Source organism: Elephantulus edwardii, unplaced genomic scaffold, assembly GCF_000299155.1.
Source record: "Elephantulus edwardii isolate Elephantulus edwardi_28Jun2011 unplaced genomic scaffold, EleEdw1.0 scaffold00140, whole genome shotgun sequence".
In the NCBI taxonomy this organism is placed as follows: Eukaryota; Metazoa; Chordata; class Mammalia; order Macroscelidea; family Macroscelididae; genus Elephantulus; species Elephantulus edwardii.
In genome coordinates this window covers 4,694,764-4,712,930 of record NW_006399890.1, presented here as the reverse complement: position 1 = coordinate 4,712,930, position 18,167 = coordinate 4,694,764, and the positions used below count along the sequence as shown (strand labels likewise).

The 18,167-nt window shown below is 40.1% G+C and overlaps 1 protein-coding gene across 1 annotated transcript in view; it reads left to right on the top strand.

Annotated features, from left to right (window-relative positions):
* The window catches only part of CGRRF1 (cell growth regulator with ring finger domain 1), a 38,589-nt gene that overhangs the window by 5,264 nt on the left and 15,158 nt on the right, over nucleotides 1-18,167 (top strand). Inside the window, exon 2 of the mRNA XM_006894346.1 lies at nucleotides 17,446-17,585. Within this exon, the coding sequence (XP_006894408.1) occupies nucleotides 17,446-17,585 (140 nt within the window). The remainder of the gene's footprint in view (nucleotides 1-17,445; nucleotides 17,586-18,167) is intronic.

The window sequence follows — 18,167 nt, the reverse complement described above, 5'->3', positions numbered from 1 at the left end:
AAAGAACTACATATTTTTATATTATTTTATAAAATTTTTTTTCATTGTTGCTATTCTCTTCCTCCCCTCTTCTCCCCCAACTATAGTTTTAAACACAATGTGTTAAACATAACTGATCAAAATTAATTAATTATGAGGCTTAGTTTTGACATTACCTGTCCAGGCAGAAGGAATTGGGAACATCTTTTCTTAAAATGACTCTGCAGTAATTCATAGTATAAAAAGTAAAAAACCTGTGCATGCCTCATTAGGTAAGAGGAGAAACTAGAAATTCAGCCATATCACTCTATTTTTGTTACCTCTGAAAATGCAATCCCTGTTGGTCATCTGTCATCTTTATTAGTTTATTTTGTAAAGCTTCATTACTATTTTAAGCATCCTTCGCGTCACGTTCCATTACTGCCCTCCCTGTCCACCCTTACTGTGTGAGAGTGGAGAAAGAATGGAACATTTAATTATTGAAATCTAAAAAGCAGCGGTATAGGATCATGCAACTGCAAGGATGGTATTTTGTTTAATCACATGGTGGATTCTGTGATCTTGCTCCAATAAAAGCTCACTTTTAGTGAGCACTTGCTATTTGCCAGGCACTGTACATAAAGGAGCCCAAATGCCATGTCTAAGCTTTAAGAGGTACAGGTATTCAGAGACCTTAGGTCCTCTTGACTGCAAGGTACTAAGCTATTGTGTCTCAGTGTCAGACTACACTTACATACTCTGCTTTGTGATGCTGGGGCAAAACTGTTAAACCACAGTCCTTTTGTCAGCAGGCCGCCTGTGAGAGAGAGGCTGGAGGGCTCAAAGAGGAGAAAAGAACTTGTCATTTCCGCCTTGTTTCCTTTTCTTACCTGCCTTATCACCACCGTAGTGCTTCACTCTGCCGTAACAGTTGGTCCAAGTAAAAGCAGTTGTCCCTGTTTATAGTTGTTTATAGTTTCTATTCTCCTAGAGAGTAAATAAGTCTGTCTGGGAAAGGATGAAACCAAATTTCTCTTTGGAGGCTAGGATTTTGAAGCTCCATCTCACATACGTTGGGCACGTGGCCAAGTGGAGCTGGTCCTTGGAGAAAGACATCATGATTAGGAGGGTGGAGGGAAGATAGCACAAGAGAGGAAGACCTGGATGAGATGTAGTGATACACTAACTTGGGCAATGGGGGTAGGTGTGTTGGAGTCAGTGAGACTGGCTCAGAATAGGGCAGGCTTCAGTTCTTAGGGTCGCTCGGAGTTGCAGGCGACTCAGTAGCACATAACAACTCTCCTAGAACTAGTCTCCTTGTATGCATCCCTTCAAGAATGCGCTTCCATCCCTGCTCACCCCTCCCCCACCCCAGGTCACTTTTCTCTTTGAAAAGTTAAATAAATAAATAAATACATTCGTTCGTTCGTTCGTTCATTCATTCATTCTTTAATTGTTATACCAAAAAAAAAAAAAGAATGCTGGAACCCTGTTCCCTGATCTTACTCTTTCTTCCAGACTTCTAAATTAAGTAATCCTCTTTTCCTCTCTCCCACGCCATCCCCTCGTCCTCTGCCATCCTAGGAGAATCCCTTCCTCTCCTGCTGTTAATTCTTTGGATACTTTGTGCCTCCTTTAGACTTTTCAGTTCTTCAGCATCTGATTAACAATTAAAGTCTGTTAAAATGAGGGGATCTGTCTGTCTCCTGACTGAATCCTAAGTGATACAGAAATTATTTCCAAATTGTTACATTTATTATTATATACCAGGATCCAAGAGGGGGAAAAACATGTTCAAAGATAAGCTTTGAAAGTTTATTATGTTTTCATGGGAAAAACAAGTAGTCCCTGGTGTGCAATAATACTACGTTAATGAAATTATTTCCGTTAGTTGATTGTGAAAGTGATTTCTTAAACAAGTGCCTTGTGGGACCAAATGACTAGTAATGGTGACTGTGGTGACTAAGGGAGGGACAGGATGGTTGCTTCTGAATTCATCACAACACTGCACTTACAGAAAGTGGTAAGCTCATGTCTTCAAACACTTAGTTCAAGTCTTAGAAAAATCATCAGCTTATTTCATGTAGCTGCAAGACCAGCTTCACTAGTATGGTACAAAATTGTAATTTGCTGGTAATAGAATTAATTATACAACCTTGTCAGTGTCTCATTTAGGATATTAGGAAGAAGTACACTTAAAGATTTGGGTTAGCACAGTAGGGACTGTATCACTTCTTCAGACCTTAAGCACCCTCCCCCACTAATCAGCAACTTCTTGTGTGTTTTCTGATTGGCCTTAGAACTCAAGGCTGAGAGAGTGATAGGAATTGTTTACTTCTAAGCCTGAAACCCTAACCTCAAAGTAATTTTTATTCATGAGGCACTCCCTGAGACTCCAGAAGCAAGGAAAAGGAGGTCAGTTCTACTAATTCAGCAACTGAGAAGCTTAGGGAGTAGGTGCAGGGTAAGACACTTAACAGGAAATTTAGAAATATGTAGACACAACTAATAATCTGTAGGTTATTGCTATACTGGAAATTTAAGCACTGTGAGACAGTTACTATTGCAAAGAGGTACCAGTCCTTGGAGAGAGACATCAAGCTTGGAAAGGTGAAGGGACAGTGCAAGAGAGAAAAACCCTGGATGAGATGGACTGACTGGGGTAATGAGGTTAGGTGTGTCAGAAAATTAGGTTGACAGGGTTCAGAGCTGTTGTACATAGGGTCACTATGAATCTCAAGTAACTTGACGGCACATAACAACAACAACAACAACAACCATGATAATGAAGGAATAGGGAAAGTTAGAATGAAAGGGAAATACCGAGGATTAAGTATAAAATTGTAACAGAAGGGAAAGAGAATAGACATCTCTTTAAGAAAAAAAAATGCAGCTGTTTATATAAAAGAAATAATAGTGACTATTAGGAAGCATTTATTTAGTGAGTTATTTCATACTAATGGTACTGAGGTAACCTTGAGTAAAAAAAGATAAAGATATGTTACTAGGGAAACACTCTTGCAAAAAGGGCAGGAACTCTTCTCCTAGTAGCATGAATGACCAAGTGGGAAAGGAGAATTTTTTTCACACTTTAAATAGGGAGGGGGGGAAAGCATCTCAAACAGAGACACAGTGTGGCAGGAAAATAATCCACACTATAGCTCTCTAGCAGAAAAAAAAATGCAGTTGTAGAGGGATTTAGATGGGAAGGGGATTCATGTCTGTTCATAAAGGAATTCCTACTAATTCCCATTCATATAGGAAATTCCAAGAAATGTGTTCCCAGAGGGAGTGTTCTGATGATTAACTACTGCAGAGACCTCTGGGTTGAGACATCACTTATTATGGGGCACACATGCTCCAGCAGCATCCTCTATCTTGAATCCTTCCCTGGGTAGTTGGTTTATTCAAAGTAGCTCAGCTGAGTGCTGTGAACGGTGTTTCTGTCCATGCTTCAGAAAATTGGTTGACACTTACTAGAGCAAGACAGGAGGCTCAAGGCAGAATGTGATTAATAATTTAGATAAGACCATTTAGAAGCTGTAGTTTTAGACACTTGCTGGGGCTGAGGGGCTCACATGTCCCAGTGGTAAGGAGTTACATTGCCAACCAAAAGGCAGTCGCTTCAAATTCACCCGGTGCTCCATCGGAGAAGGGTGAGCACTCTCCTCTTGTATGATTTACAGCCTTTGAAAACTTGTTGAAGAGTATGAAGGATGAGTTGGTTCCAGCTTGATGGCACATAACAGCAACAACAACAACAGAACCAAAAAATTCTGTCTTGCATCTTATCCTTTTGGGAGGCAGCTGCTGGATCCTATCCTACCTCAGATGGAATTTACTTGAAAAGAAAAATGTTCATTAACTCTTATCTTTACTGTTCTTTCTAATGTCATGTCTGTTATAATCTAATACAAGTAGCATGGATGTCTTTATTCAGGTCCCTGCCAATTAATAGGATTTTATCAAACCATTTGTCAACACCAGTTGCCGATAATATCCCAAAACATTTGTGTCCATGTGTAACCTGTTCCTAGATCAAGAAGCTGTTGTCTGAACAGAGCAAGAGAACACTGCATAGTTTAAAACAAAAAAAGGTGTCTGTCAAGGCTGTATCCTTTCTCCATACTTAATCTTTATGGTGAGCAAGTCATTCAGGAAGCTGGACTCTGACAAATTAGAGGAAGACTCAACAACATATGTTATGTAGTTTACACAACCTTGCTTGCTGAAAGTAAGGAACACTTAAAGCACTTGCTTTAGAAGATCAATGGCAACCGCCTTCAATATGGATTCCCTCACAATATCAAGAAAACAAAAATCACATCCCCAGGCTGTTGGCAACGTCACGATAGATGGAGAAAAGATAGAAATTGTTAAATGATTTCATCTTATTTGGATCCACAGTCAACACTCACATCAGCAGCAGTCAAGAATTCAAAAGACATGTTGCACTGGGAAAAGCTGCTATCGAGGACCTCTCCAAAGTCTTAAGGAGCAACTACGTCAGCTGAAAAACTCAGGTGCACCTGGTCCAGTCCATGTCTTTTCAGTTACTTGCTGTGGTTCTGAAAGTTGGACAGTGAATAAGGATGACAGAAGAAGAATCAATGCCTTTGAGGTATGGTATTTGAAAAAAAGTACTGAATATTCCACAGACTGTTAAAAGCCAAACAAATCTATCTTGGAGAAAGGTCAACCTTCTGATATACAGTAACCCTATAGGATAGAGTAAAAGAGTTTCTAAATTTGTTTATCTTTACAGAAGAGACTGCTTTATCTTTCTGCAGAATAGCTGGTAGGTTCAAACTCTTGACTTCTGGGTTAGCAGCTGAATTAGCATGACCACTGTGACACTAGATTATGTATACTTCATTGAAACAGATGAGCGAGAGAACTGTTTAAAAGGAATATATGATTGGGTATTATTGTCATGACCTGAGTCCAGAACGAAGGCTGCATAGTGGAGTGGACTTGGGAGGAGAGATTGTATAACAATGAAAGAATTTTTCTTTTACTTTTCAAAGAGAAGAGTGAACTGGAGGGGAGGCGTGGGCAGAGAGAAAAGTGCAACAATGAATGAATGGAAATAAAAAAAAAGAGTAAGCAAACGGGTGGTATATTTATGCACTAGAAGAGGCTTCAGCCACCATAATGAACTAGCTTCCTGGATGAATCTGCAAGCATAATGTCTAATAAAAGATTAAACTGTATATAGTATGTTTCCAGCTGTTTAAAATGAGAAGAACAGTATAGTTCTATTGTGTGCCAAGGCAAAACCTACCCATTGTTGGTCCTCTAGTGGGTTTTCAGAGGCAGTAAATCACATGGGAGGACATTGTCCATCCTCCTCTCAAGGAACAACTGGTGGATTTCAACCATGTGCCTTTGGGATTGCAGTGAAACTTCTTACCACTAGGCCACTGCTGTTGTTGTTGTGTACTGTAGAGTCAGAATCTATCTGTAGTTGATCGTCGGGGGAGGAGGGTAGCGGGGGGGGGGGCTTCAGAGGCAGTTAGTTGCTTGGGAGGAGATAGCCCATCCTTATCCTGCGAAGCATCTGGTGGCCTCAAATCAAGTGCCTTTGGAATAGCACTGCAGCTTCACTAAGCCACCAGAGTTCCCTAAATTCTAGTATTAGAAGTAAACTAAAGTATAAAGTAGTAGAAGCCATGATTGTGGAAAGGCATGAAATGAATGGGAGAGGACACATGGTGAGTTTTGAGAGGCTAACTTGTTCTGATACTTAATCTGGGTAGTAAAATCTGTTTAATTCATTGAACTGCACCTTTTCTGTATGCTTGATATCCGCCATGCTAAGTGCTATCGAGTCGGAACCAACTCATAACTGACCCTCTGTTGGGTTTCAAGGCTGTGAATCACACAGGATGGAGATTGCTCATCTTTCTCTGGGAGAGCTGCTGGTGGTAGATTCAGAGCATCGAAGAGTTGTGGCTTATGGTTACCAACACAGCTGCCTGCAGACCAGGCCACTAGAATGTCCTGTTGTTCATGACAAAAAGGATAAATAAAGAAAAAAGTAATGACCAAAAGTAGAGCAAAATGTATCAGTTGAAAAAGATGGATATGAGCCAAATAAAAGACCTTTGGATACTAGAAATTGTAGAACCAAATTTATGCACGAGGCAGAACAATTAGAAATCTGGGAATGGATTTCTTTTAATAATGGCTATGCCTTGCCAAGTTTTAATGTGATGCTGGCCCAGACAGTCTGTGGATAGAGAAGCAACACTTCACACCTCCAAATATTTGTTCCGCTCTGGAACTTATGCAAAGTCATATAGCAGATATGGAATATTTTCCCAAGACACTGCTTTTGTGTAAGGATTTGGAGTGAGAAGTATTTAAAAACCATATAGTTCTAATACCATGGAGTAGATAAAGCTTATTTAAAGGAAAGTCATGTCCACATTGGGTTGCTTCCGTCTATATGCCCAAGCATCTCCCTTTTGGACTTTTTGGCTCCTATACCTTTAAGGATTCCTTAGTTGAAATTTTTGAGTGGAATGGCACTAGAGTGCCAAGAAGCCAAAGCAAATGTAAGAAATCAAGATAGTGAGGAGCTGAACAGGAGATTTCAAAGGGCAGCATGGGAAGACAAAGTAAAGTATTATAATGAAATGTGTAAAGAGCTGGAGTCATAAAATAAAAAAAAAAATCAAACTTGCTCCGCATTTCTTAAGCTCAAGGAACTGAAGAAGAAATTCAGACCTTGAGTTGCAATACTTAAGGATGCTTTTCAGAATATTAAATGATCCAGGAAGTATTAAAAGAAGATGGAAAGAGTATACAGAGTCATTATACCAAAAGGAATTGGTGGATACACAAGAATTTCATGAAACAAAGTATGAACAAGAGCCTGTGGTGATGAAAGAAGACATTCAAGCTGTTCTGAAAGAATTGGTAAAAAACTAAGACCCAAGGAATTGAAGATACACCAATTGATATATTTCAGCAAAAAGATGCTGCCCTAGATGTGCTTACCATGTTGAGCAAAAGAATATGGAGGACAACCACCTGACCAACTGACTGGAAGAGATCTGTATTTGTTCCCATTCCAAAGAAAGGTGATCTGACAGAATGTGGAAATTATAAAAAATAGATGGTATACCAATTGACGCATTTCACTTAACAGATGCTGCCCTGGATGTGCTCACCAAGTTGTGCCAAGAAATCTGGAGAACAACCACTTGGCCAACTGACTGGAAGAGATCTATATTTGTTCCCAACCAAAGAAGGGTGACCCAACTGAGTGCGGAAACTACAGAACTATATCATTGATTTCACATGCAAGCAAGATTCTACTGAAGATTATCCAAAAACGACTGGAACAGCACATCAGCAGAGAATTGTCAGAAGTCCAGGCTGGGTTTAGAAGGGGTCGTGGTACCAGGGATATTGTAGCTGATGTTAAATGGATCTTAACTGAAAGCAGGGAATACCAGAGGAATGTCTATCTGTGTTTCATTGATTATGCAAAGGCATTTGACTGTGTGGATCATAACAAACTGTGGCTGACTCTGAGAAGAATGGGAATCCCAGAGCATTTAATCATGCTAATGTGAAACCTATACTTGGACCAAGAGTCAGTTGTCAGAACAGAGCAGGGTAACACTGCATGGTTCAAAATTGGGAAGGGTATACGCCAGGGATGTGTCCTCTCTCCATACCTTTTCAACCTGTATGCAGAGTAGATCATCTGGGAGGTGGGGCTCTATGAGGAGAATTGTGGCGTCAGGATTGGTGGAAGATCTATTAACAATCTGCGTTATGCAGATGATACAACCCTGTTTGCTGAAACTGAGGAGGACCTCATGCACTTGCTGCAGAGGGTCAAGGACTGCAGCCTTCAATATGGACTGAGGCTCAATGTCAAGAAGACAGATTCTCACCACTGGACCAGTTTGCAGCATCAGGATGGATGGTGAAGAGATTAAGATTGTTCACAGCTTCAGTTTGCTCAGCTCCACGGGCAACACTCTTGGTACCAGCAGCCAGGAAATCAAAAAACGTATTGCTTTGGGAAAATCTGCTCTTAGGGACCTCTCTAAAGTACTGAAGAGCAATGGTGTCTCTCTGGAGAATAAGGTGCACCTGATACAGGCCATGGTCTTTGCAATCACTTTTTGTGTGTCAGAGTGTTGGACAATGACTCGGGAGGACAGAAGGAGAATTGATGCCTTTGAGCTGTGGTGCTGGAGAAGAGTATTGAATGTACCATGGACTGCCAAGAAAACAAACAGATTCATCCTGGAGCGGGTTAAATCGGGCTACTCCTTGGAGGCAAGGATTCTGGGGCTTCATGTGACATACTTTGGGCATGTTGCAAGGAGGGACAGGTCCTTGGAGAGGGACATCATGCTTGGGAGGGTGGAGGGACGACGCAGGAAGGGAAGACCCTCTATGAGGTGGATTGATTCAGTGACTGGGGTAGTCGGGATGGGTGTGTCAGAGGCAGTGCAATTGGCACAGGATAGAGCAGGGTTTAGGGCTGTTGTACATAGGGTCGCTATGAGTCGCAAACGACTTGACGGCACACAACAACAACAACATCGTTAGTATCACATGCAAGCAAGATTCTGCTGAAGATTATCCAGAAATGACTGGAATAGCACATCAACAGAGAAGTACCAGAAGTGCAGGCTGGGTTTAGAAGGGGTCGTGGTACTAGGGTTATTGTAGCTAATGTTAGATGGATCTTGGCTGAAAGCAGGGTGTAACAAAGGAATGTCTATCTGTGTTTCATTGATCATGCAGAGGCATTTGACTGTATGGACCACAGCTAACTGGCTAACTATGTGAAGAATGGGAATCCCAGAACACTTGATCGTGCTAATATGAAACCTATCCTTGGACCAGGAGGCAGTCATCAGAACAGAGCAAGGAAACACTGCATGGTTCAAAATTGAGAAGGCTGTATGTCACGGATGTATTCTGTCTTCATACCTTTTCAGTTAATATGCAGAACAGATTATCCAGGAGGCTGGGCTGTGTGAGATGTGTGGCTCAGGACTGGAGGAAGATTCATCAACAGTCCATGTTATGCAGATGACACAACCCTGCTTGCTGAAACTGAGGAGGATCTGAAGCACTTGTTGCAGAAGGTTAAGGACTGCAGCCTTCAATATGGATTGAAGTTCAATATCAAGAAAACTGATTCTCACCACTGGGTCAATTAGCAGCGTCATGATAGATGGTGGAGAGATTAAGATTGTTAACAGCTTTAGTTTGCTTGGCTCCACAATCAACACTCTTGGCATCAGCAGCCAGGAAATGAAAAGACGTATTGTGTTGGGAAAGTCTGCTGTCAGAGAGCTCTCCAAAGTACTGACAAGTAGTGATGTCAGTCTGTAGACTAAGGTGCGCCTGATAAAGGCCATGGTTTTTGCAGTCACTTGCTATGTATCAGAGAGCTGGACAATGACTAAGGAAGGAGAATTGATGCCTTTCAACTGTGGTACTGGAGAAGAATATTGACTATACCATGGACTGCTAAGAGAACAGACAGTTTCATCTTGGAGATGGTGAAACCAGGCTGCTCCTGGGAGGCAAGGATTCTGAAACTTCTTATGCCCTACTGTGGACATGTTAAAAGGAAGGACCAGTCTTGGAGAGGTATGTCATGCTTGAGATGGTGGAGGGACAGAACAGGAGAGGAAGACCCTCAATGAGATAGATTGATTCAGTGATTGGAGTAATGGGGTTAGGTGTGTCAGAGACAGTGAGATTGGCAAAGGATAGAGCAGGGTTTAGGGCTGTTGTACATAGGGTCACTATGAGCGGCAGGCGACTCAAAGGTAAACAACGAAACAATGTGATAAAGTTCCTAAAACACAATGCTTACATTTACTGTAGAAGTGAATACCGTGAGATTGGTATTCTAGCTTTAGTGCTTACTAGTAGTGTGGGTATAAGGAACCAGGTGGTGGAGTTTTCTTTTTTTAAAAAGGAAAATGAAAATGGTGAGGAAGGGTCTGGTAATGTAATAAAGGTGTGACTCTCGCGTGTTACTGTTGCTTTAGTTCTCTTTTAGACAGCTCTTCAGCTTTTTGAGGCTGTATATCATAAGGGAAGGAGACTGCCTTTCTCCCTCAGACCCACTGGTGGATTCAGACCACAACACAGCTTGCTGAGGCCAGTGCCACCAGAGCTCCCTGTTGTGACTGTATTACGGGAAAATTCTATTTGTGTTAAACCATCCTATATTCCTGACTTAACCTGTAAAGGCTTTTGGGTTCTGGCAAGCAGAAAGTTGAGGGTTGTTGATTCTGAGGATCATAGCAAGTTACTGGATTTAATTTTTCTTGGTTGTTTCTCTGTGCCAGTCCTAACCTCCATACTGCTATCATTGTCACTGTTCTTGCTTATATAGTGCTTACTGTGTGCCAGCCAAGAAGGCCTGGTGTTGTAGTAGGTTAAGTGTTGACAGTTCTGAGAAAAAAGGTGGGCCTTCTCCTCTAAAGATTTTCAGCCTCAGAAACCAGTGAAGGGTTGCTATGAGTCTGATTGTATCCAGGCAGTAGGTTTGATATTTTGGTTTATCATTAATTATGATGTTAGCAATACATTGTTTCTTGCTGTCCTTTATTGGGTTGAGGAAGTTCTTTTACATTCCTAGTTTGTTGACAGTTTTTATCAGGAATGGATGTTGGATTTTGTTGTCATGTGCCATCAGGTTGGAACCAACTCATAGTTAGCTTTCCAGTGGGTTTTAAGAGGCTCTCAATCAAATAGGAAGAGATGTCCCATCTTTCACTCGTGGTGCAACAGATGGGTTTGAACTACCTGACTTTGAGTTGGCAGCACAACTCCCTGCCACTAGGCCACAGAACTCCATTGTTGGATTATAGCAAATGTTTTGTCTGTTATTGCTTGAGCTAATCAAGTGATTTTTCTTTTAGTTAGATGATGTTGTTGTTAAGTGCTATTGAGTCGCAGGCGACTCATAGCGACCCTATAAAGGAGAGTCCTCGATGCTTGGTTGCCTTTCATCCTCTCTCCAGATTCATAGGGTTTCCGGAGGCAAGCTGTTACGGAAGTGGATGCCACTCCTCCTTCCACGCTTGTTTTAATCGAGGAGCTCCACCCCACTCTCTGTCCGCATTGGGTAACCAGCCATTAACACATTTGACACATCAGTGTCACATTGTTCAGCCTCACAGCAACCAAAAGTGACCCCTCTACGGTAACTTATACACCAGGGCTATAAAACCTAGAGGAATGTCTAAACAAAAACAATGAAAGGCAGTCCTTCTGCACTCTGCTGACCCCCACGTGGGGCCCAGAGAACACCAAAATTGCCCTGAGCACTCAAACTTGCTGTGCCTCAAGTAACCACAGTCTGGGTTCAGCTGACTTAAGTCTCCCAAGGCCCTAGGCGGGAACTTTAGTTAGATAACATGATTGTTGTTGTTATGTACCATTGAGTTGTTTGTGACTCTTAGTGACCCTATGTACAAGAGCTCTAAAAGCTGTTCTATCCTGTGCCAACCTAGCCATTTCAAACGCAGTTCTTCCCACCGCTTCAGTCACAGAATCGATCCATCTCATCGAAGGTCTTCCTCTCCTTCGCCGCCCCTCCACTCTGCCAAACATGATGTCCCTCTCCAAGGACCATTCCCTCCTTGCAACATGCCCAAAGTATGTCAGACAAAGCTTCAGAATCCTTGACTCCAAGGAGCATTCCGGCTTCACCTTCTCTAGGACAAACCTGTTTGTTCTCCTAGCAGTTCATGGTATATTCAACACTCTTCTCCAGCACCGAAGCTCAAAGACATCAATTCTCTTTCTATCATCCCTATTCACTGTCCAGCTCTCTGATGCATAGCACATAATTGCAAAGACTATAGCCCAGGTCAGGCACACCTTAGTCTCCAACCTGACGTCATTACTCTTCAGTACTCTTGAGAGGTCCCTCACAGCCGACTTTCCCAGTGCAATTCATCTCTTGATTTCCTGGCTGCTGTTACCAAGAGTGTTGATTGTGGAGCCAAGCAAACTAAAACTGTTAACTGTCTCAATCCCTTCACCATCCATGCTGATGCTGCCAATTGGCCCAGTGGTGAGCATCTTTGTTTTCTTGATGTTGGGCTTCAATCCATATAGGAGACTGCAGTCCTTGACCTTCTGCAGCAAGCGCTTCAGGTTCTCCTCAGTTTCAGCAAGCAGCGTTCTGTTACCTGCATAACGCAGGTTGTTGATGACTCTTCCACCAATCCAATTCCTCTTTGTACAGCCCAGAGTCTCAGATGATCTGTTCTACATACAGATTGAAAAGGTATGGAGACGGAATACATCCCTGACGGACCCCCTTCTTGACTTTGAACCATGTAGTGTCTCCTTGCTCTGTTCTGATGACTGCCTTTTGGTCCAAGTATAGGTTTCGCATTAGCACAATCAAATGTTCTGGGATTCCCATTCTTCTCAGAGTCAGCCATAGCTTGTTGTGATCCACACAGACAAAAGCCTTTCCGAAGTCAATGAAGCACAGATAGACATTCTTCTGGTATTCTTTGCTTTTTGCCAAGATTCATCTAACATTAGCTATAATATCCTTAGTAGCACAACCTCTTCTAAATCCAGCCTGTACATCTGGCAGTTTTCTGTTGACATATTGTTCCAAATGTTTTTGGACAATTTTCAGCAGAATGTTGCTTGCATATGATATTAATGATATTGTTCCACACTCTATTGATCATCTTTTTTTGGAATGGGAGCAAATATCGATCTTTTCCCGTCAGTTGGCCAGCTGGCTGTTCTCCAAATTTCTTGGCACAACTTAGTGAGCACCTCCAGGGCAGTGTCTGTCTGTTGAAATATGTCATTTGGTATGCCGTCAACTCCTGGAGCCTTGTTTTTTGCCTATTCCTTTAGAACAATTTGAACTTCCTCCTTCATCTTGCTCTTGCTCATATGTCATTTCATGAAATTCTTCTGTGTCAGCCAATTCCTTCTGATACCGTGACTCTGTGTATTCCTTCCATCTTTTCATGATACTTCCTGGATCATTTAACATTCTGCCCAAAGTATCCTTAAGTATTGCCACCCGTGGCTTGAATTTCTTTTTCAGCTCCTTCAGCTTAAGAAACACTGAGCGAGTTCGGCCCTTTTGATTTTCTGACTCCAGCTCTCTGCACATTTCATTATAGTATCTTGCTTTGTCCTCCTGGGCTGCCTTTTGAAATTTCTGTTTAGCTCTTTGATTTCTTGGTTTTTTCCTTTAGCTTTGGCTTCTCAGCGCTCTAATGCAATATTCAGTCTCATCTGACATCCATCTTGGTCTTTTCTTCTTTTTCAACCTTTGTAATGATCTTTTGCATTCTTCATGGACGATTTTCTTGATATCCTCCCAGAGCTCATTTGGCCTAGGCTCATTGGTGCTCAAGGCCTCAAACCTGTTCCTGAGATGGTTTTGAAATTCGAGTGGGATAGACTTAAGATCAAATTTTGGTTCCCGTGGACTTGATTTAATTTTCCTCAACTTCAACTTGAACTTGCATATGAGTAGTTGGTGGTCTGTCCCACAATCAGCACCCGACCTGGTTTTCACTGCTGATATTGAGCTTCTCCAGCGAGTCTTTCCACAAATGTAATCTATTTGATTCCTATGTGTGCCTCAGGTGAGTTCCATGTGTATAGCCTGCGTTTATGTTTCTTACAGAAGTTATTTGCAATGAATAAATCATTGAATGTGCAGAACTCTATCATTCTATCTCCAGCCTCATTTCTCTCACCGAGACCATATTTTCCAGCTACTGATCCTTCTTCCCTGTTCCCATTTTGCGTTCCAGTCGCCCATTATTATCAGTGCATCTTGATTGCATGTTTGATCAACTTCTGACTGCAAAGTTGGTAGAAATCTTCTATTTCCTATTTCCTCCTCTTTGGCTCTAGTTGTTGGTGCATATTATTTGAATGATAGTGGTATTCACTGGACTTCCTTGTATGTGTATGGATATTATCCTGTCGCTCACCACATTGTATTTCAGGATGGATCTAGAAATGACTATTTTAAATTATGAAACCAACCCCATTCTTTCTCACCTTTTCATCCCCAGCATAATAAATCGTCTGATTCAACATGTCCCATGCCAAGATAAATGGAGCACATAAATATTGACATACTAGGTATTGGAGAAATGAGATGGCTTGACATGGGACATTTTGAATCAAATGATAACATGATTAATTTATATTAATATTTTAAACCTTGAACCAAACTCTCATAAGCCTGTGTTAAAACTCAATAGATCATGATGTAATGACTTTTCAAGATATTATTGGATTTCATTTGCTAAACCTTTCTAAAGAATTTTTGCACCTGTGCTCCTGGAATACTGAAGTGTAGTTCTTGTAATGCATTTATTTGGTTTTAATGCTGGTTCCGTAGACTACATAGTAAAGTATGACCTTTTCAGTTTCTGTGAAGAGTTTGTGTAGGATTGGTAGTATTTCTTCTGCCATATTTTGAGCCCACTGTTACTAATTATGAAAAGACACAACCTTGACACACATGTTCCTTGACTTTAAGCCACTCATCTGCTTGTATCTGCTTGTTTTCTTCTAATGATTACCTATTTGTTCTAAATGAGCATAATTAAGTGGTCTAGAATTATATTATGCAGTGATATCCATAATTTGTTATGCACCACACAATCAAATGTTTTTGTATAAATTAGTGCTTTATGTTTTGTGAATAAATCACAAGTAAACTTTCTAGTATTCTGTGCTTTTAGCCAAGATCTACCTACCATCAGTAGTGGTACCCCCGATTCTATGTCCTTTGGCTGAATCTGACTTGAATTTTTGGCAGTTCCCTGTCTATACACTGGGCAGCTATTTTTAAATTATCTTCTGTAAAATTTTATTTGTGTTTGTTATTAATGGTCTTATTTGATTTTGCCCCTGTTTTACTGGATCATTTTTCTTTGGAATGGGTACAAATACTTTGGATAGGTATTTTTACCTATACTGAGTATTTTTGGATTCTTATAAATGTTTCTGAGTTTTGTTCTGGAACTTAACATCAGTCAGAAACAATTTGCCTTTTAAAGATTGTTTTTCAATATTGTTAGGCAGACCCAGCATAGCCTTTATAATTGAGCTTTAAAATTGAATTTATTAAAGTGGATTTTTATTCGACTTGTTATTGGTTTTCTTAACATTAAATATGTTTGTGTTTGGTAATTTTCATTTGCAACCTGAAGATTAGTGGAAGGTTACTGTAATATATCCTTTTCTCCCCTTTGTTCTTACACTAGCTGTCTTCACATACTGCAGTTGCCTCTACCCAGATTTCTGTCCTCTATTTGAGGGGCAGGCATATAAACGCAGTTTTGCTTCATATTAATATTGGCTCCCGTTTTTTTCTTCAGTGAGTAATTGATAGGTCCCTGTTATAATGAGGGAGCCTAGATGCCACTGCCAACTATTAGACTCAGAACTCAGCAGACTTTGGCATCAACCTCATTTATTAGTTTCTTTTGCTTTTCACATCCAAAAATATATTTCTATCTTTAAATCAAACTGTATCTCTTTTACACAACATTTTTAATATGTAATTTCTTTATTATATATTTTTTTCATCCATCCATTCTTACAGCAATCCATTAGTTCATCCTATTTTTCAATGCGCCTAAAAGTAAGTTGTATATCTACTTTACCATATGTATTTTAGCATTGCAAAGTATTGGGAATTCATTATTTATGGTTTTATTTTAAGTAATATTTACATAAATTGAAATGTACAAATCTTATTTTTTTTAAATGTACAAGTCTTAAATGTACCATCAGCTGAGTGTTAAAACATGTATACAGCTATGCAACTGAAACCTGTCCATCTGTACAGCTCAAACCTCTGTCAAGGGACAGAACGCTACTTTTACTGTAGAAAGTCCATGTGCCTTTTCCAGCTGATCCCTAGTCCTCCACACCCCCAAAAGTAACCACTGTTTTCATTATTTCTGCCATAGTTTATTTTTGCTTACTCTAAAATTTTATACACATGAAATCAGACAGTTTAGTCTTTTATGTAAGACTTCTTTTGCTCTAGTGATCAATGAGTTAAGCATGGAGTTGCCATCCCTGAGGCAGGTGGTTCAAATCCACCAGCAGCTCTGTGGGAGAAAAATGGGCAGTTCCCTTCTATGCAACTTACAGCTTCTGAAAACCTGCTATGATTTGGTTCCAGCTCAGTGAGTGAGTGAGTCTTTTGCACAGCCTGATCTTTCTGAGATTCATCCATGTTATTGGGTCAGTAGTTTTTTCCTTTTCATTGCTGAGTGTACTACTATTTCTTTGTAGAAATATATCACAGTTTGTTTATTCATTCCAGCAGCTGCTTTATTATATTTTTATCTATCATGTCTATATGTTTAGAGAGAGAGGGTACTATAAGAAAAATAAAATCTCTCTTAACTATGCTGTCTTAACTCAAATCCTAATTTAAATAGAGTTAATTGCGTTGGGAAATTCTGCTGTCAAAGACCTCTTCAAAGTACTAAAAGAACAACAGTGTCAGTCTGGAGACTAAGGTGCGCCTGATCCAGGCCATAGTCTTTACAAACACTTGTTATGCTTCCAAGAGCTAGACAGCGAGTAGGGATGATGGAAGGAAAATTGATGCCTGTGAGCTGTGATTCTGGAGAAGAGTTTTGAATATACCATGGACTGCTAAAGAGAACAAACAGGTTTTTCCTAGAGACAAACTAGGCTGCTCCTGGGAGGCAAGGATTCTGAAGCTTTGTATGATATACTTACTCTTTGGACATTTTGCAAGGAGGGACCAGTCCTTAAGGAGGGACATCATGTTTGGGAGGGTGGAGGGACAGTACAGGAGAGGAAGACTTGATGAGATGGATTGATTCAGATATTGGGGTAATGGGGGTAAGTGTGTCAGAGACAATAAGATTTGCACAGGACAGAGCAGGGTTTAAGGCTGTTGTACATGAGTCGCAGGCACCTCAATGGCACATATCAACATTCATTTTAGGTCAATTGGAATAAATTTAGCTGCTTTTTAATTTTATTAAGTCTCATTCTTCTAAGGCTGTTCAGCGTATGCTGTCAACATTTATATTTTCACATAAACTTAAAAGTAAAAAATGTAATACGTAAAAAATGAAGTATATTTGCTTTTCATATCTAAAAATGCAGTAATTGTTACTATGTTAAATAACTGTTACTGTTAAATACAGTTTCTTGATAATCATTCCTTGTTACCAACAATAATATTAACAGAACTCTTTGTTTTCATGACTCTGTTGCCTCAACCATCTGAACAATGCATTACAATTCTTGGGACCATCTATTCTACCTTAGTTCTAGATTAATTCTGTAATGTAATATAATCATAGGGGATAATTTAACCTCTTCCTGAAACTTCTATTATAAGGAATAATTAATGAAGTGCAACTTACTATACACATATGGCATTAACATTTTTTAAAAATTCTGTTTTATTTTTAGGTTTGGTTGGGATGTTCCAGTAATTTTGAGAAACTCAGAAGAGACTCAGGTCAGCACAAGAGTTTTCAAAAAGCAAATGAGACAAGTAAAAAATCCTTTTGGCTTAGAGATCACCAACCCATCTTCAGCTTCAATCACAAGTTAGTAGCTAATTATTTTCCATGGGTTTATCTCCTGTATGCCCTTTTATTAACCATTTTAGTTCCCCTTTCTTCATTAGGTTTTTATTTTTATTAATTTTTATTTTGTTGATAATATTTACAGTGGAATGTCCACCAATTATAGTTTCCACATGATCTCTTTCATGACACCATTTGTAGTCAAGATGTGCCACTTTAGGCACCTTCTTTTCCTGAGTTGTTCCTCCCCTTAAACATAAATTCATTGCACTGGAAAGTTCCTATCTAATTTTTTCAGTTCTTCTGAGAACTCATAGCTGACCCTGCTGCAGGATTTGAGAGGCAATTAATCAGATGGGAGGAGATTGCCCATCTTTCTCCTTCAGAGTAGCTGGTAGATTAATTCTGTATATAGATAGTTCTTAAAAGAGCAATGTTGATTCAGCAAAGTAGCAGGATACAATATCAACATACAAAAAGCAGTTGGATTTCTCTACAGTGACAAAGAGAATACAGAGCTGGAGCTAAGAAAAACAATACCCTTCACAATAGCTAATCACAAGATAAAATATTTGGGAGTAAATATAACTAGAAGCACATAAG